At 36.9% G+C, this 14,337-nt stretch overlaps 1 protein-coding gene across 1 annotated transcript in view; it reads right to left on the bottom strand.

The window, feature by feature from the left end:
* Nucleotides 1-14,337, bottom strand: part of LOC104169068 (putative ATP-dependent RNA helicase TDRD12) — a 36,235-nt gene continuing 21,898 nt past the window's right edge. Inside the window, exons 16-28 of the mRNA XM_009709878.1 lie at nt 13,884-14,017; nt 13,577-13,797; nt 12,723-12,822; nt 10,539-10,726; nt 10,024-10,234; nt 9,402-9,494; nt 7,179-7,348; nt 2,986-3,107; nt 1,868-1,922; nt 841-954; nt 599-752; nt 442-508; nt 1-83 (exon numbers count right to left, since the gene is read on the bottom strand). Of these exons, the coding sequence (XP_009708180.1) occupies nt 1-83; nt 442-508; nt 599-752; nt 841-954; nt 1,868-1,922; nt 2,986-3,107; nt 7,179-7,348; nt 9,402-9,494; nt 10,024-10,234; nt 10,539-10,726; nt 12,723-12,822; nt 13,577-13,797; nt 13,884-14,017 (1,712 nt within the window). The remainder of the gene's footprint in view (nt 84-441; nt 509-598; nt 753-840; nt 955-1,867; nt 1,923-2,985; nt 3,108-7,178; nt 7,349-9,401; nt 9,495-10,023; nt 10,235-10,538; nt 10,727-12,722; nt 12,823-13,576; nt 13,798-13,883; nt 14,018-14,337) is intronic.

Genomic DNA, 14,337 nt, shown 5'->3' with positions numbered 1-14,337 from the left:
TTACTCATCACTTTCTGTTCCACTGTCTTCTGAGTCAACCAATTCTTCAGTTACTGCAGCAGTGCAATACAGTTTTTTAGTACCTAGAAGTAATTAACAGTGTAACATTTACAAAGGAAGAAAAAACAAGAGCCTCAGAACAAATATGTAATAGTATAAAAAACCAAAACAACCAAACCCACCACACTTTAAACTATGAACTAAACCAAAACACTAAAAACTACTTCAAACTGCTTTTTGTCTGTGCTATTCTGATAGAAAAATACCCTGATGCCTATAGTTTGCTATTAGAGGAGTCCTCTCATCTGTTTTCAGAGAATTTGAGCAAGCCAGCTAAGTGTCACATATCTGAAATAAGTGAGTACTTTTGATAAAGCCTATGCAAAAATGAGGATGCTAATTATTTTATGCATTATAAATACCGACTCGTTCATTCCTTACCAACTGGAAAAGGGCTTTTATCTTCAAAATCTTCCCAGTGTTCAAAATCAAAAGACACATGAGGATTCTGTTGACAAAAACATTGTTCAAAATACCTGCACTGATGTGCAGTGAATGTTTAGAACATTCAATATTCTCAAATTCATTTCCACTTCACCTTGTTCTTCAGTAATTTGCACCATGCTCTTTTTTCCTCTTTCACAAGAACAATAATAGCCTCTTTATCATTAATCACACATGTAGACTTTTCTGCAAGTATGTATTGATGCAGCTCCATGTCAGCCAAATAAAGTTTGTCTCCTGAACAAGCACTACATTATAAAAAAGTTTTAAAACAAAATTAAATGCAAGCCAACAGTCAAACATTCTGTTTATTATACTTAAATTTCTTAAACCTACCTGAAAACCACCTTCTCTTTAGAGAACTCACATTTCCAGTCAGCTACACTTGCTATTTTTACCTTCACTGTAACAGTCTCTTCGTTTTGAAACCACTTTATTTCTGGATAAAAGCTAAAGTAAAGAAAGTTTAATTGTGTGGTTCCCCCCCGCCCCGCCCCCCTGAAATAGAAAACAACCAGGTTTTCATAGAATCATAGAATGGTTTGGGTTGGAAGAGACATTAAAGATCATCTCATTCCAACCCCCTTGCCACAGGCAGGGACACCTTCCACCAGACCAGGTTGCTCAAAGCCCCATCCAACCTAGCCCTGAACAATTCCAGGGAGGGGGCATCCATAACTGCTCTGGGCAACCTGTGCCACTGCCTCACCACCCTCACAGTGAAGAATTTCTTCCTGATATCTAATACAAATCTTCCCCTCTTCCAGTTTAAAGCCATTGCGTCTTACCCTATCACTCCATGCCCTTGTAAAATGTCCCTCCCCAGCTTTCTTGTAGGCCCCTTTTAGGTATGGGAAGGCTGCTCTAAGGTCTCCCTGGAGCCTTCTCTTCTCCAGGCCAAACCACTCCAACTCTCTCAGCCTGTCTTCAGGCAATACCAATAGGCAGAGACAGAATGGTAGGAGTGAGAATTTAGACCTCAAAAAGGACAGTCTTTGGTTAAAACATAATCCAGATGAGTGCAAGTCAGAGCTTATACTCACAGACTGAGCTGAAAAAGTGTCTGTTTTCATTCACTTCCTAGTACTATGGTGTCTAATCAAAGATGATACACTTTATCTGAAAGTTAGCTTCCAGGAGTAAACAAAAGAGCAATTTAAATTACTTAAGGGATTCACAAGACAATGTGTGTATATACATACATATCTAACAGCAACAGAAACTTCTCAAGCTCAGCACTGATGTAACAGAATACTTCTATCTGTATTATACCTATTTACTCACAAAACCATCTCAGTAAGGATGATGTTTGGCAGTTCACATTAAAAAGCAAGCATGGGAACAAATCACTCAATTTTTGTACCATTTACACTGATGCAGGGTAGAGTCTTCTGCTTCCTTAGTTTCAGCTACATCATCTAAAAAATAAGAAACCCAGAAAGATTTTTATACTTATCTATACTATAGAAACTAGATACTTCCAGAATAACCAAGTACCATCATAAAAGTAACTTGCTAGTAGTCAAACTACTACTGCAAGATTATATTTGGCATTTATATTGGGTACTTCTTATTTGGCAAGATTTCATGATGTTAATGCAACTAAAAATTTTAACTAAAAAGATTAATAAAGTTGGTATGAGAAAATTAGAAAACCCACCAAAAATACACTTTTCCAGGTCAGGAAAAATATTTTTTCCAGTTTCAAGACATTATTTATTTGAAACATGAAACATGTCATTTTAGAAACTAAGAGTTTCAGGGATTAAACAACCAATACTGATGTTACCATCACAGCTTGAAACAGAGCATTACAGTCGCTCTACTACACCAGGTAAAAAAGCCTTCTATAGTAAACACTCAGGATCTTATTCGACTTTTGCCTGCTGCAACTTTTTTTTTTTTAATCACTCAGCTTTCATTGCTCCAAACTCACATGCCAACTGCTGCCAGATTATCCTCTGTTCCCCTTCTATGACTGACAAAGCCATGCACTTTTAAGCATCAAGTGACTGAATATCACATCCCCGAGTATTAGATTAAAGAAGAAAAAAAAGCACCATTTTCTACCACCCTGAATCTCAGGAAAAAAATAAACCTCTCAGAATGATACTGTTATTCATCTCACATTTCAACAGGTTTCAACTTCCTTAAATCCTGTGGCCTTTGACAGCACAATGCTCATCTTCTCTACAGGAGAGATTTCCTGCTCACACATTCCATTCAGAGCCAAACAATTCTGAATCTCTCAAGGACAGAAGATCTCCCAGATAGTAATACAGCTATATTAATATAGTTTACACTCATAGCATCTCCAGGCTGCTGACTATAAGGTATTTGTGGCTTACTGTAAACGTTAGCTATACGGTGTTATTCTGTCTACTCAGACAAGTCTGCCTTTGGTAAAATGACTTTTAGGTTGGCATGTAAACACCTAACTTTAAAGTTTTAAAATTTTTTTTAAGTTATGAAAAGGCTTACCACATGGATGATTCCCAACAGTAATTTTGGAAGAATTACAGTTTTCAGTAGAATTTTCTTGTACTGACATATTCTGTGGATTGGACACATACTCTGGACCAGCTGTATCCTCCTTTATGCTTCTGAAGACAGAAAAAGACATTTTTAAAATAAAAGGTTTAAATATGTTTAATATTGAAAGGATTCCTAATCATAGTTGGAAATCCTTTTGAAGTTTTTCATTCTAATATGTACAAAAAACCTACAATTTTTTTGTAATTTTTTAAAGTAAGTGCTAGAAATTGCACTTCTAGCAAACTATAAATCTCCACATGGTTGCTGAACTTCATTAACTCAGCAAGAAACATTTATACAGAAATCCAAGTCTGAACAACACTTAAAATTCTGACAGTACCAGCATTTCCTTTGAATCATAAAAATCTATTTGCCTTATTGTGTGTGATAGACCTAGACAGGAAAATTATTTGCTTTCACAAGGAATTCCAGTAGGTTTTGGGGGCTTTTTGGTCATATTTCATTCTGACTTGGAAAAAGTAAAAGTTTCAGAATACTCAAAGTTCTTCACTTATTAGTAAGAGACTTCTGGCTTTCCAGCTGTAGAGCTTGGGGCTTCACTAGCCAGGCTCAAGATTCAGGAAACACTGCAACAGAGTCAATCTACTTGAGAGCTCAGAGACAGGCACCACAACCCTCTGTTCTGCAACGGCCTCAGAAGCCTCTGTTAAAACGTTACTGAAGAACACAACATCGCATAATTTTTGAAACACCGAGTCATCTGTCCAAATGAAAAATACTTTCTTCCATTACCTCCAAATACCTAGTGGCACAAGAGGACTGAAACCAGTCTAGTAAGCCATCACCTAATGTTTCAGTCTGCATAAATAAATACTAACTTTTAAATGATCCATATTATTAATCCACAGTGAAGATTTAGTATTAAATACCTGTGCAGCCATCTTTAAGATAAGCTTAGTCAGGTCTGAATAATTACTTTCAAAGTAAATTAGTAAGATTGAAGTAATTTTAATCTTAAATGAGAGATACCTTTAACCACTTCCACCTTCAAAAAAAACGCTTATCAGCTTTTCTGAGTAATTCCAACTAAACAATTCTTTGAAGCTAGGTAAAATACAGCACAGCAAATTCAACTAATAGTAGTTTTTAGAAACTACTTCTGAGTTTTATACTTGCAGGAATCAAAAACTTTTAAAAAAGTCAAGTCTCCTATGATTTACTGAATAGTTTCAGAAAGTCAAAGTCTGAGAGAAACTAATCTTACCTCAAAGCAGCCAAAGTTCTACAGAAATGTTTAATTATTCACACACCACACAGAAGCCCTAAAAACAGCCACCAAGCAAGGAAGAGCCTCACAAGCTGAAGGACTTGAAAGGTAGGTGGCTGAAAACTGGGCAAATAGAGTATATAGACAAAAGCTTTATACACAAAGTCTGCAATGAAGCACTCAATCGACACAACCAACGTGTAACTGCACATTCTGCAACAAGAAGATATTCCTGAAAAAAAAAAACCCTCACACTTTTCAACCTAGGCCTAGTACCTCTCCAGCTGTGGACACACTTGCAATGAAGGACAACCTGTGTTTCTCAAACACCTTTAACCAGGAGTGACTACAGTATTTGCCAAGTCTTCATTGGACAATATGCAAAGATCATGTAAAGAGACTGAAGGATCTAGTGCTTTGAGTGTGCATCTATTGAACAGTTAACAAGGTAGTAAATTAGAGAGCTGCCTACACATTAGAGATGGGTTGTGACCTCCTCTATTATCATCAAAAAGATTTAGAGAGAAGGCCCAGAGACAGAGTGGCTTTACTCATAACTGACAGATTATCTCAAAGCAAGGATACTGGTTATATCCACAGACCATGTCATCTTGGAGATGAAGATGTGAGCCATTTTCTTTCCAGGACAACAACATTTGTTATGGCAATTAAGACTGAACTTGATCTTGCCGACAGGTGCCAATTTCAACATGTGCATTCTGTCTACGCCAAGCTTGCCTGAAAGGTTCTGCAGCCTATAAACCCTACAGTCTTGTTAATATTTGTGGGAGGAGTAGAACACTTTCATTTTGGTCACAGAGGTAACATCGTTGCACTGCCCATGACAAGCCACAAGCATTTAATTAACTGAAGAATCTTGTTGGCTTTTGAACTAAAGACGGAGCTTGATGAACAATCACAAAAAGACTAGCACTCCGCAGCAAGGACATATAACTGAAGTGAATGGCTGTGGCAAGAGAACAGAAAACTCGCTATACTGAGTGCTGCTTGATGCACTGATAGGAGGTGGTTTGGGCTGATGTCAGGCACAACTTCTGCAAGGTAGGCAATTCACCAAATAGTTCAGAGAAAAATGACTGTTTCAAACTAGCATGGAAAGTATTCTTTATCTTCATGTTATTTTATAAAATCTTTTACTGGGCAGAAGTGTTCTTTGATGCAATTATCATGACCAGAGAAAAACAGGATGATGTAAGTATTATGGCTACCTGTTAAGTAATGAGCCATACTCATAGCCGTGAAGGACAGTAGGTAAGAGACGACCACATCGCGCACACAAATACTAGACAAAAAAGCAGAGTAATACAGAATGCTTCTCGAACTAGCACAGATTAAGGGGAGGCAGAGTGATCTGCCACATATTAAGTAGTATAAATTTTTTATAAAACTTAAATCTCGAAGCATCTGAAATCTGCATAACCAATATGTGACTAGGCAAATTCTACAACAGGGAGAAGATTTTCCTGCAAAAACCACAAATGACATTCCTCAGTCAACCTTACCTTACAGGAGCTCTGACTCCCCTTTATTTAACCTTACTAAAAGAGACTGCAGCCAGTTCTGAATGTTTCAACAGCAGTATGAAGTGATGAAAAAAGTAACACAAGCAGTTGCATTACAGATATTTGACACAGAACTGTTGCACACAGCACCACAATGAAGTTGCCTGGTCTCAGTTATCACATGCTTTGGTGACCATTAGGAAGTTACCAACCTTCTTGTTCAGGAATGGTATGAAAAAAAATAAATTCAAAAAGGTTGTGTTTGAGGTAGGAGAAACCTCACAGTCAAAAGTCCTCAGTAAGGAATAAAATCTGAAAAAAGCCTTCCAAGCATCAACAGTGCAAACACTATTCTCAAAGACTGATTTTTAAGGTTGAACAAAATACAGGAAAAATCAAGTCCTTTTGTTAAGATTAAACTCTGGTACAGTTCTAGATAGAAATGCAGCAACCTCAATCTAAGATGGAAATGGACTATGGAGGGTTAGGCTTCCTCATCTTGTTGACTGGCTAAGTCACAGAAACAGCCTTAACTAACTTGCCCAACCCTGAGACAACACATACAGTGCCCATGCTGGTACTCCAGGAACTCTTTTGTTTATGAAGTAATATTTACTCTCTAAAAGAAAATATTTGAGATTTCGCTCTTCCTTGTAAAATATTAAAAAACCCAAACTTCGTTCATCAGACAAAAGCATTTAAATTATCTTCAGTTTGGAGAGCTGTGATTGAAAAATATAAGTGGCTAAAGAAACTCCTGGACAAGGTGCCACACAGAGGCCAGAACAAAAGCACGACAGATGTCCTGCTCATAAGCATTTTAAATCAAGTGTCCTAGAATCCAGGAGAGATCACAGTGAGATGTGCCCTTTCACCACCTGCAGTATTTACTCAGTTCTAAAAGTTTACAAGGCAAAGAAAAAAAAACCCCACAGTGCTGTTACTGCAAAACCCATCATGTAGCCATACTCATTAAATACACAGCCCCAATCGTTTTAAAGCAAACTGTTTACATTTTCCAGCTTGAACTCTGCAGTTGCACAAACACCAACAATACACTCTGCTGGACCGACTAGTAAGCATTCAAAAATTCACTGATGATAATATAACACAATTTGAATTCAGACTCCATATCTTTATGATAAATTTGACTATCTGTATCAAATACTAGCTAAACATTTTTTAGAACTGTTATTTTTCTTTCCATGATGGTTATGTGGCTAAAGAATAGTTAAAAGGAAAGCAGACATATCACAGACACTATTGTCTCTGTGCTTAAATGAAAATCACATTCAGTAATATTAATCACAAAAATACCCAGTTAAAGTTAAATAGAATTTTCTTCTTAGCAAAGTATATGCTGAAAAAAAATTTGTAAACACACTTACAAAGGCTCCAAGTTCTTTGCATGATCTAATACTTTCATGTGTCTGCACAACTTCTGAAGTTGTGTTATATGTTCTGGATTGTCAGTTCCCAGACCTGTAGACAAAATCTCAGATCGAACATTGTATTCATTCACCGACATCTTCAAATCTGGAAGCGTGGTAACCCGGACCTTGAATTACAAAACACACTATAATGGAAACCATAGTTCATAAATGGTCTGTCTCCAACTCTAAGCTGTTCTTTAAGTAAAACTTTAAACATACCCCCATTTATTTATACCTGTAAGCAATTAATTTCTTCTGGTTTTCAAACAGGAACCTTCAAAGTATCACCATCTTTATTGTGATAACGGTTCAAGTAACCAGTAGCTAGTCCCATCTAACAGAACCAAGATGGTAATGAAGTAAACAATCATAGCCCTGATTACACAAATTACAGCCAAAATACACACCACAATTACAATAACTTCCAGACCCAAACAACAATAAAACTGCTGGGGGTGGCACAATAAGAAAAACCCTAAACAAAAACAAAATCATAGAAATCAGAGAAAGGTTGAGATACACCATATGGGAAAGGAAGCTACTAAAGAGAATGACTTCCAGATCACTTTCTCTTTCCACTTTATTTTTCAGCTGACAGGAACAACTCAGTGCACTCTTTGGCAGGACCAAGCAGCCACAAGAGGCCCACCACGATCCCAAGATATTGCGAGGCCCTTCTGACGAACTTGTCCAGACCACAAAAAAAGCCCAAACCAAAACTCAACTTGTGAGCTACCTTTGATAACAATTCTTCACAAAACTCCTAGCCCATAAAATGTAAGTTATTTCTTAACAGACAGCATAAAAATGCAACTAGCTTGTTCATGCCAGTAGGAAAGGCTTAGGAGGCACCTGATTTCTTTGTCCTTCAGTGTAACTGTCAGAATAGATTCCTGCCTTTCAAAACAACTCTTTTTAAGTAAAACACAGCCCTGAGGAGATCTCCTACCTGCAATGTTTTGGGAGAACAGGAGACTACTCAGAGCAATCATCACAGGGATGACACTAACTTTTCCCTAGCTATCACCTTCCAATCAGCACTACCAACAGTAACACTTGGTCCAAGCCAGTACTGCCTTTCTTACAGGTGGGGGAAACTGACAGAACAATACAAACAAGGCATTGCCTGGGACATTTTCATTTCAGGAAAACCTAAAAAGTCAACTCCAAGAGCACCAATACTTAAAGCAATTTCACCACATGTCTGAGATTACTGCAATGATGTAAAAAACCAAACCCCAAACCCCGACACTTAATATCTGAAAGGTCAGAATCACAGCCCTTACATCCAATTGATGTTACAGGTCCTCTTTTGAATGCTGACAGAAAGAAATTCAGTTTATGAAGAAAAACTCACAACACTATATATTAACACTTCACAAGACCAAGAAGTCTTCTAGATGTTAGTGTAAGTAAAATTTTAAAGAAATCCAAGAACAAGAGCACCCATTCTTCCTATTCTGATCAAGAAAACTAAGGAAAAAAAAACTTGTGTTTTTTAATTTGCAGAAAAGTTTAGACTAAAACTAAACTCTAAACTAGTGCAAGAACCATAAAAGACAACAAAGACTTAGAAATACAAACAGAAGAAATTAAGTCCAGTATAAGAGGTCTTAGATATCAGCAACAATCCTGGAGGATGAAAGGTTCATTCTTTCAGCAGAATTATGATGAATTACAGAATTGATTTTACAAGACAAAACCCTAAAAACTAGTACTTCCAAAATGCACTTTTGTTACTAACTTTGTGGAATAATCTGGATGATTTTTTTAGTCAATTTGGTTCTCTGTTACTGGTGCATATATGAGTTTTACCCAGTCATGTGTTCCATCTACATATAAGCATACATATTTATCACAGAATGGCTGAAGCTGGAAGGGACCTCTGAAGGTCATCTTGACTAATCCCCTTGCTGAAGCATGGTCACCTAGAGCCAGCTGCCCAGGACCACATCCCAATCGCTTCTGAGTATCTCCCAGGATGGAAACTCAACAACCTCCGAGCAACCTGTTCCACTGCTCAGACAGCATTACAGTAACTTAGCCAACAGTATTATGTGAATACCACATAGAATAAAATTAAAACAGGAATGGACAGAATGAAAGAGAACAACGGATGCTCTTGTTATAAATGAGTTTAGATACAAATATTCTGCAATGCTACAATTCTATACCTACCATCGGGTCAACCCAAGCTGTATTTCCCAAGGTATGTACTATTTTTGCTTGATGTAGTTTTCCTTTAATTTTGTCATGAATATAACGAGTTACCTAGGAAAACAGAAATTTTCACTGCACTGGAGATATATAGCAACATAATGTTACAGTTATTTGAGTTATAATGAAACAATCTTCTGAGCTTAACAATGAAAAGTGTATTCAATAAATAAAATCAATTTTGAGTAAGCTAGTGAAATACTCCAACTTTACTGTAGGTTGAAAGAGTATTAGCCTTTAAGGAAGGAGCCTCCTTAATGGAAGAATACTCAAACACAGGTCAATTTACAGAGGCTTCCCCCGTTACTCCCCACAGATTCAAAAGCAGCAATAACTTGTTCTGGAGGAATCCATTAAAACAGAGAAGAAAATCCCGTAAATTTCACTTCATTCATTTTCCTATGAAATAATAAAGAAAACTGACTTTTTAGAATCTGGCCCAGTAGCAGATGTTTATTGGTAGTACTAATGAGCAATGAAGTTTGATAACTAAGTTCGCAGCTCATAACTGTCGTCTTCTAGAAAACAACACATAGAGAAATTAACAACCATAAAGGAAATACCATGCAAGACCTGATATTACCTTTGGGTTCCATTCAATTTCATTATCAATGGGTTTCACTCTGCAAACTACAAATTCCACAGCCTGAGGTGGGAGACACTGAAACCTTGCAGGTAAGTGAAGCAGTTGATAGCTCTGAACTTGACTTGTTCTGCCTTCATCTATGTATTTAATTTTGACCTTAAAGAACAAGCTTTCCTCCTCTTTTGTAGAAATCTCTACCACCTGAACTCTTCATACAGTAGGAAAGGAAACAAAAAACTATTATTCATATAATCAGTTGTAAAAAGTTTTTTAATCTACTCTTTTAACAAATCATATTTTCATAGAAAAATATCTACCTGTGTGTGTGCACGGGTAGTTGTTCTGTTTTCCATCTGGTAACTTACAGAATATGTGATAGCTTTTTAAAGAATGATTTGAATAGCAGTGATTTTCTGCTGGTTTTGTGGGTGGATTGACTTTAACAGTGAAGATTTTAATTTACTTTGTATAAAAAAGTGCACATGAATAATTTCAAAAAACAACATTTTTACCTGTGAAAAAGTGTTTTTTCACATAATCCATAAAACGCTAGCTTCTCCACATTTTTAACAGAAGTTTTATTACTAGGTTTCTTAAAATACTCATTAATTTCTTCAGCAAGAACTGTATACTGGTCCTTTTGTTTATCTACTATTCGACCGAAGTAGTTTGTTGCATTTACAATGTAGAGAGGCAATATCTGAAAGCATAAAATACATTAGAAGAACGGACTGGATGATTTCTTAAATGAATGAAATGTAAGTTTTCATATTCAAGATCATACACCTCCTTCCAGTCCAAAGAGGTGACAGAGATGCTGCTGCATACACCCATTTCAAAAGATTATGAGTTATTATTATATTATTTATAAGATTATGAATAACACTAACTGCCCACAGTCCAGTCACTAGTGGGCAGAAATTTATAGAGCAAGAACTGTTAGTTCTAAAGTTGGTGGTATTCCACTTAAATGAACACCGCTGAACTATATTATTACCTGCCAAGCTACTAACCACTAAGGCCTTCCACACCATTCAAGCTTAATCCTAAGTGTTCTCCAACCATACAGTGAGTTTTAGAAGAACTGACTGGGGAAGCATGAGGCCTTCACTCTTCTTGCACTAGAATTACTTAAGTGAGAAACTACGAATATAGTACTAGCAACACCAATGCATAAAATGCTGGGTGCATTCCATCCAAAGGGTCATGCCAGGCAGAAGTACCAAGATATAGCTAGTGTATGAGGCCAGACAGGATAGTTAGAGGACCAGAAAGATAACTTCCACTTAATAATAATCCTAAAAAAGCACAATGTGACTTGAGGTTCTTAAAGGAAGGAAACAGGATATTGGGTTCCAATAAAAAAAGCAAATGAATACTTAAAGTGATAACTGATTCATAAGACAGACACCCAAGCTCTGCAGTCAGCAAAAGCAGAATTAGATGAGGAAATGGAAGAGGCTACAACTGCTGTCTTCAGTGCACCATAGATAAGTGCAAGTTTCTAACAGGAGTGTCATGAAATCTGTCCCAGTCTCAGGCACTAGAACCAGACACATGTAGGTTGTCAAAGTGTTTCAACTCACACCTACCAACAAAAGCTTATTTATTATGCAGAAATGGAGTGACGCCAAAGAATCCACCCAGTTCTCCTTATTTTCTCATCTCACAACCTATGACTTTCAGGAATGAATAACACCCATTAACTGCAGGACCTGAAGGCATCTGAGTTCTGCAAAAGACAGGACAGAAAGAAGGTGGAAGCAGCTCATCCAAATGGAAGGCATCCAGCACTTCTTAGGCCCAACTGCTAACTTTAGAAAGAAGTACCAGTGTCTACACACTTGCCCTAAGGAATCATCATCCAACAAGGAGACAAGAGAGACTGTACAATACTACTACATGGGAATACACTCCAGTATAGAAGGGACTGAAAAGCCAGGTGAAGGAAGCTGGAGATACAAACTGTTACTGGGATGTGAAGAACCACCATAGCAAAGTCAAACCAATAACCATGAAGATTCCATGACTGTGAAACTCAAAAAAAGTCAAATTAGAACAGCACTCTCTATCAAAACTGTTTTCAAAAAGCATTGACATCTTAGTAGGGAATAACTGTTCCATTTAGAAGATAAGGGAGGAGCTGTATCCCATTTTCTGTAGTACTGCAACTGAAAATAGTTTCAAATGACAAGGCCAGAACATGCTAATTTTTCAGCAAGTTTGCACGAACACGTCAGCTAAGAAAAAATCCTCACTTCCAACAAAACATGCATCATCTTCCACTTTAACTTCTCTTCACTCTGAAGGATTAATTTGCATTTCCTCTACAATAAATAATTGAAGTTCATAGGAACTTTAATGAGACCGTATACCAAAATTAACAAAAGTTATAGAGGGAAGGAATAAACAAAGCATCAGCCCTCTTTCCATAGAACAGGAATCTTCGATGAAGAAAATCTGAGGTAAACTCAGAATCACCTGCAAGTCAATTTCAATTCAAGCTAAGGATTAAGGGAAAATCTGGCACACTTATTTATGCAAGGGAGAGAGGAAAAAAGCTCAAAAACCCCCCGAATATCCAAGAGATAGAGTATATTGTATTAATATTACTGTAGTATGTAAAGTAATATGCTAGGTAGCTATTTAAGACCTGTTTTCCTGGTATCCAAAAGTCAAGGAAAACAGTAACTTACCATCACACATCCAGGCGTTCGTGTAACTTTATCTGGTATATTCTGGGGCACATCTATTTGTAAATTAATTTGATGACGATCTGGACACACTGTTCTGTTCCTACGTATTAAAAAAATGGTTTTAGAGAAAAGCCCATTGTTTTCAGTTGTAAACTATTTTGATGTTACTTACAACAGCTTTTAACACTAAAATTTCATCAGCCCTCAATATTCAGTTTCTATCTCAAATAGCACCAATGACTCTGGGGGTTAGACTGAAATGGTGAAAAGGTTCTTGAAGAAGTTTGTACAACAAAACAAAAAACACCAGAAAACTTGTTTCAGTGTAAAACAAACACTAACACTGAATTGTTTGTTACTTCCAACAACAGTTATCTAAACTAGAAGTCATACCTGAGAACACTTTAGCTTCCTCCTTCAGGTACTACTTACAATCCAGTTACACACAGCTCAGAGAAGTCACCCATCTACTTACCCACTCTGAAGGGACAGGACACAATAGGTGAGAGTAAAAGCACAAGCCTTACACAATTATGGTTAGAATACCAATCAAAACAATGGCTTAAATTTCCCTCAAGTACATCTAGGCAGGAGTTATAATGAACTATGTTACTACGTCAGACTATGTATGATTGGTGTCCATAAAAACATTAATATTTTTGTTTTTATAGAAGTACCTAAGAAGAGTTAAACAGATGCAACAGTCAACAGAAAAAAGTCAAGAGCCAAAACTGGTTTCGAATAAAAGTATTCAACACGAAAATTCATCAAGGAAATAGAAGCAGTCACCATTCAGGGCATATAATGCCTTCCTGCATCAGTATGGGTGTCAACAAAACTTGGTACGTCCTTACTTGCAAATCCCAAATGTTTTAAGATAGGCACACAGTGGCCTTGAAAATTTCTTATCTTCTTCAGCTTCTAACATCTTGGCAGCAAAATCATGCAGTTCTGGTGGAATTTCAGCTTCTGCGTGCTGCAAATAGCGCAGGATCCCAGGTGCATGACATACACTGTTTTCTGTTAGCAGAATGACTGACCTTGCCTTTGTATGTTCCTGATCTACAGAAGAATCCTAAGAAAAAAAAAATTTTAAAGCTTTTATGTATCCATCACTTAATAATCAAATGCAGTATTAAGCCATTAAAGATTTACTCAAACCTTTATCACATTACAGAAGTTGTCAGACATGCTGTGTAGACGCTGACCAAAGATTCTTGGAGAAGGAAAACTGAAGTGTACCACGCAAGTTGCATCTGTAATTCCCAAAGACTGCATGCAGTCATCTGTTAAGACTAAGCACATGTTTTATACACACATAAGGTAACTAATACTTCAAGCATGTGGAGTATTACATTACATTAGCAACAGCTGTTTCCTTTTCCCCATCCACTAACTTCAGAATTAAGAAAAAGGTCTTTTTCCAATACACTTAGATAAGGCATTACATTTCTTTAGTCAATACATTTCATAAGCATATAGCAGACACAACATTTCATGTTAGTCTCTAATAATCTAGTGTAATTCTATATCTCATACCAGTATCACAGAATAAACAGAATTGCTCACAGCCAAGTACTTCACAAGGGTAAGACAGAAAACACCTGAAGTAATG

This window comes from Cariama cristata, unplaced genomic scaffold (assembly GCF_000690535.1).
Source record: "Cariama cristata isolate BGI_N322 unplaced genomic scaffold, ASM69053v1 scaffold15861, whole genome shotgun sequence".
NCBI lineage: Eukaryota > Metazoa > Chordata > Aves > Cariamiformes > Cariamidae > Cariama > Cariama cristata.
This window is presented reverse-complemented; position numbering and strand designations above follow the sequence as displayed.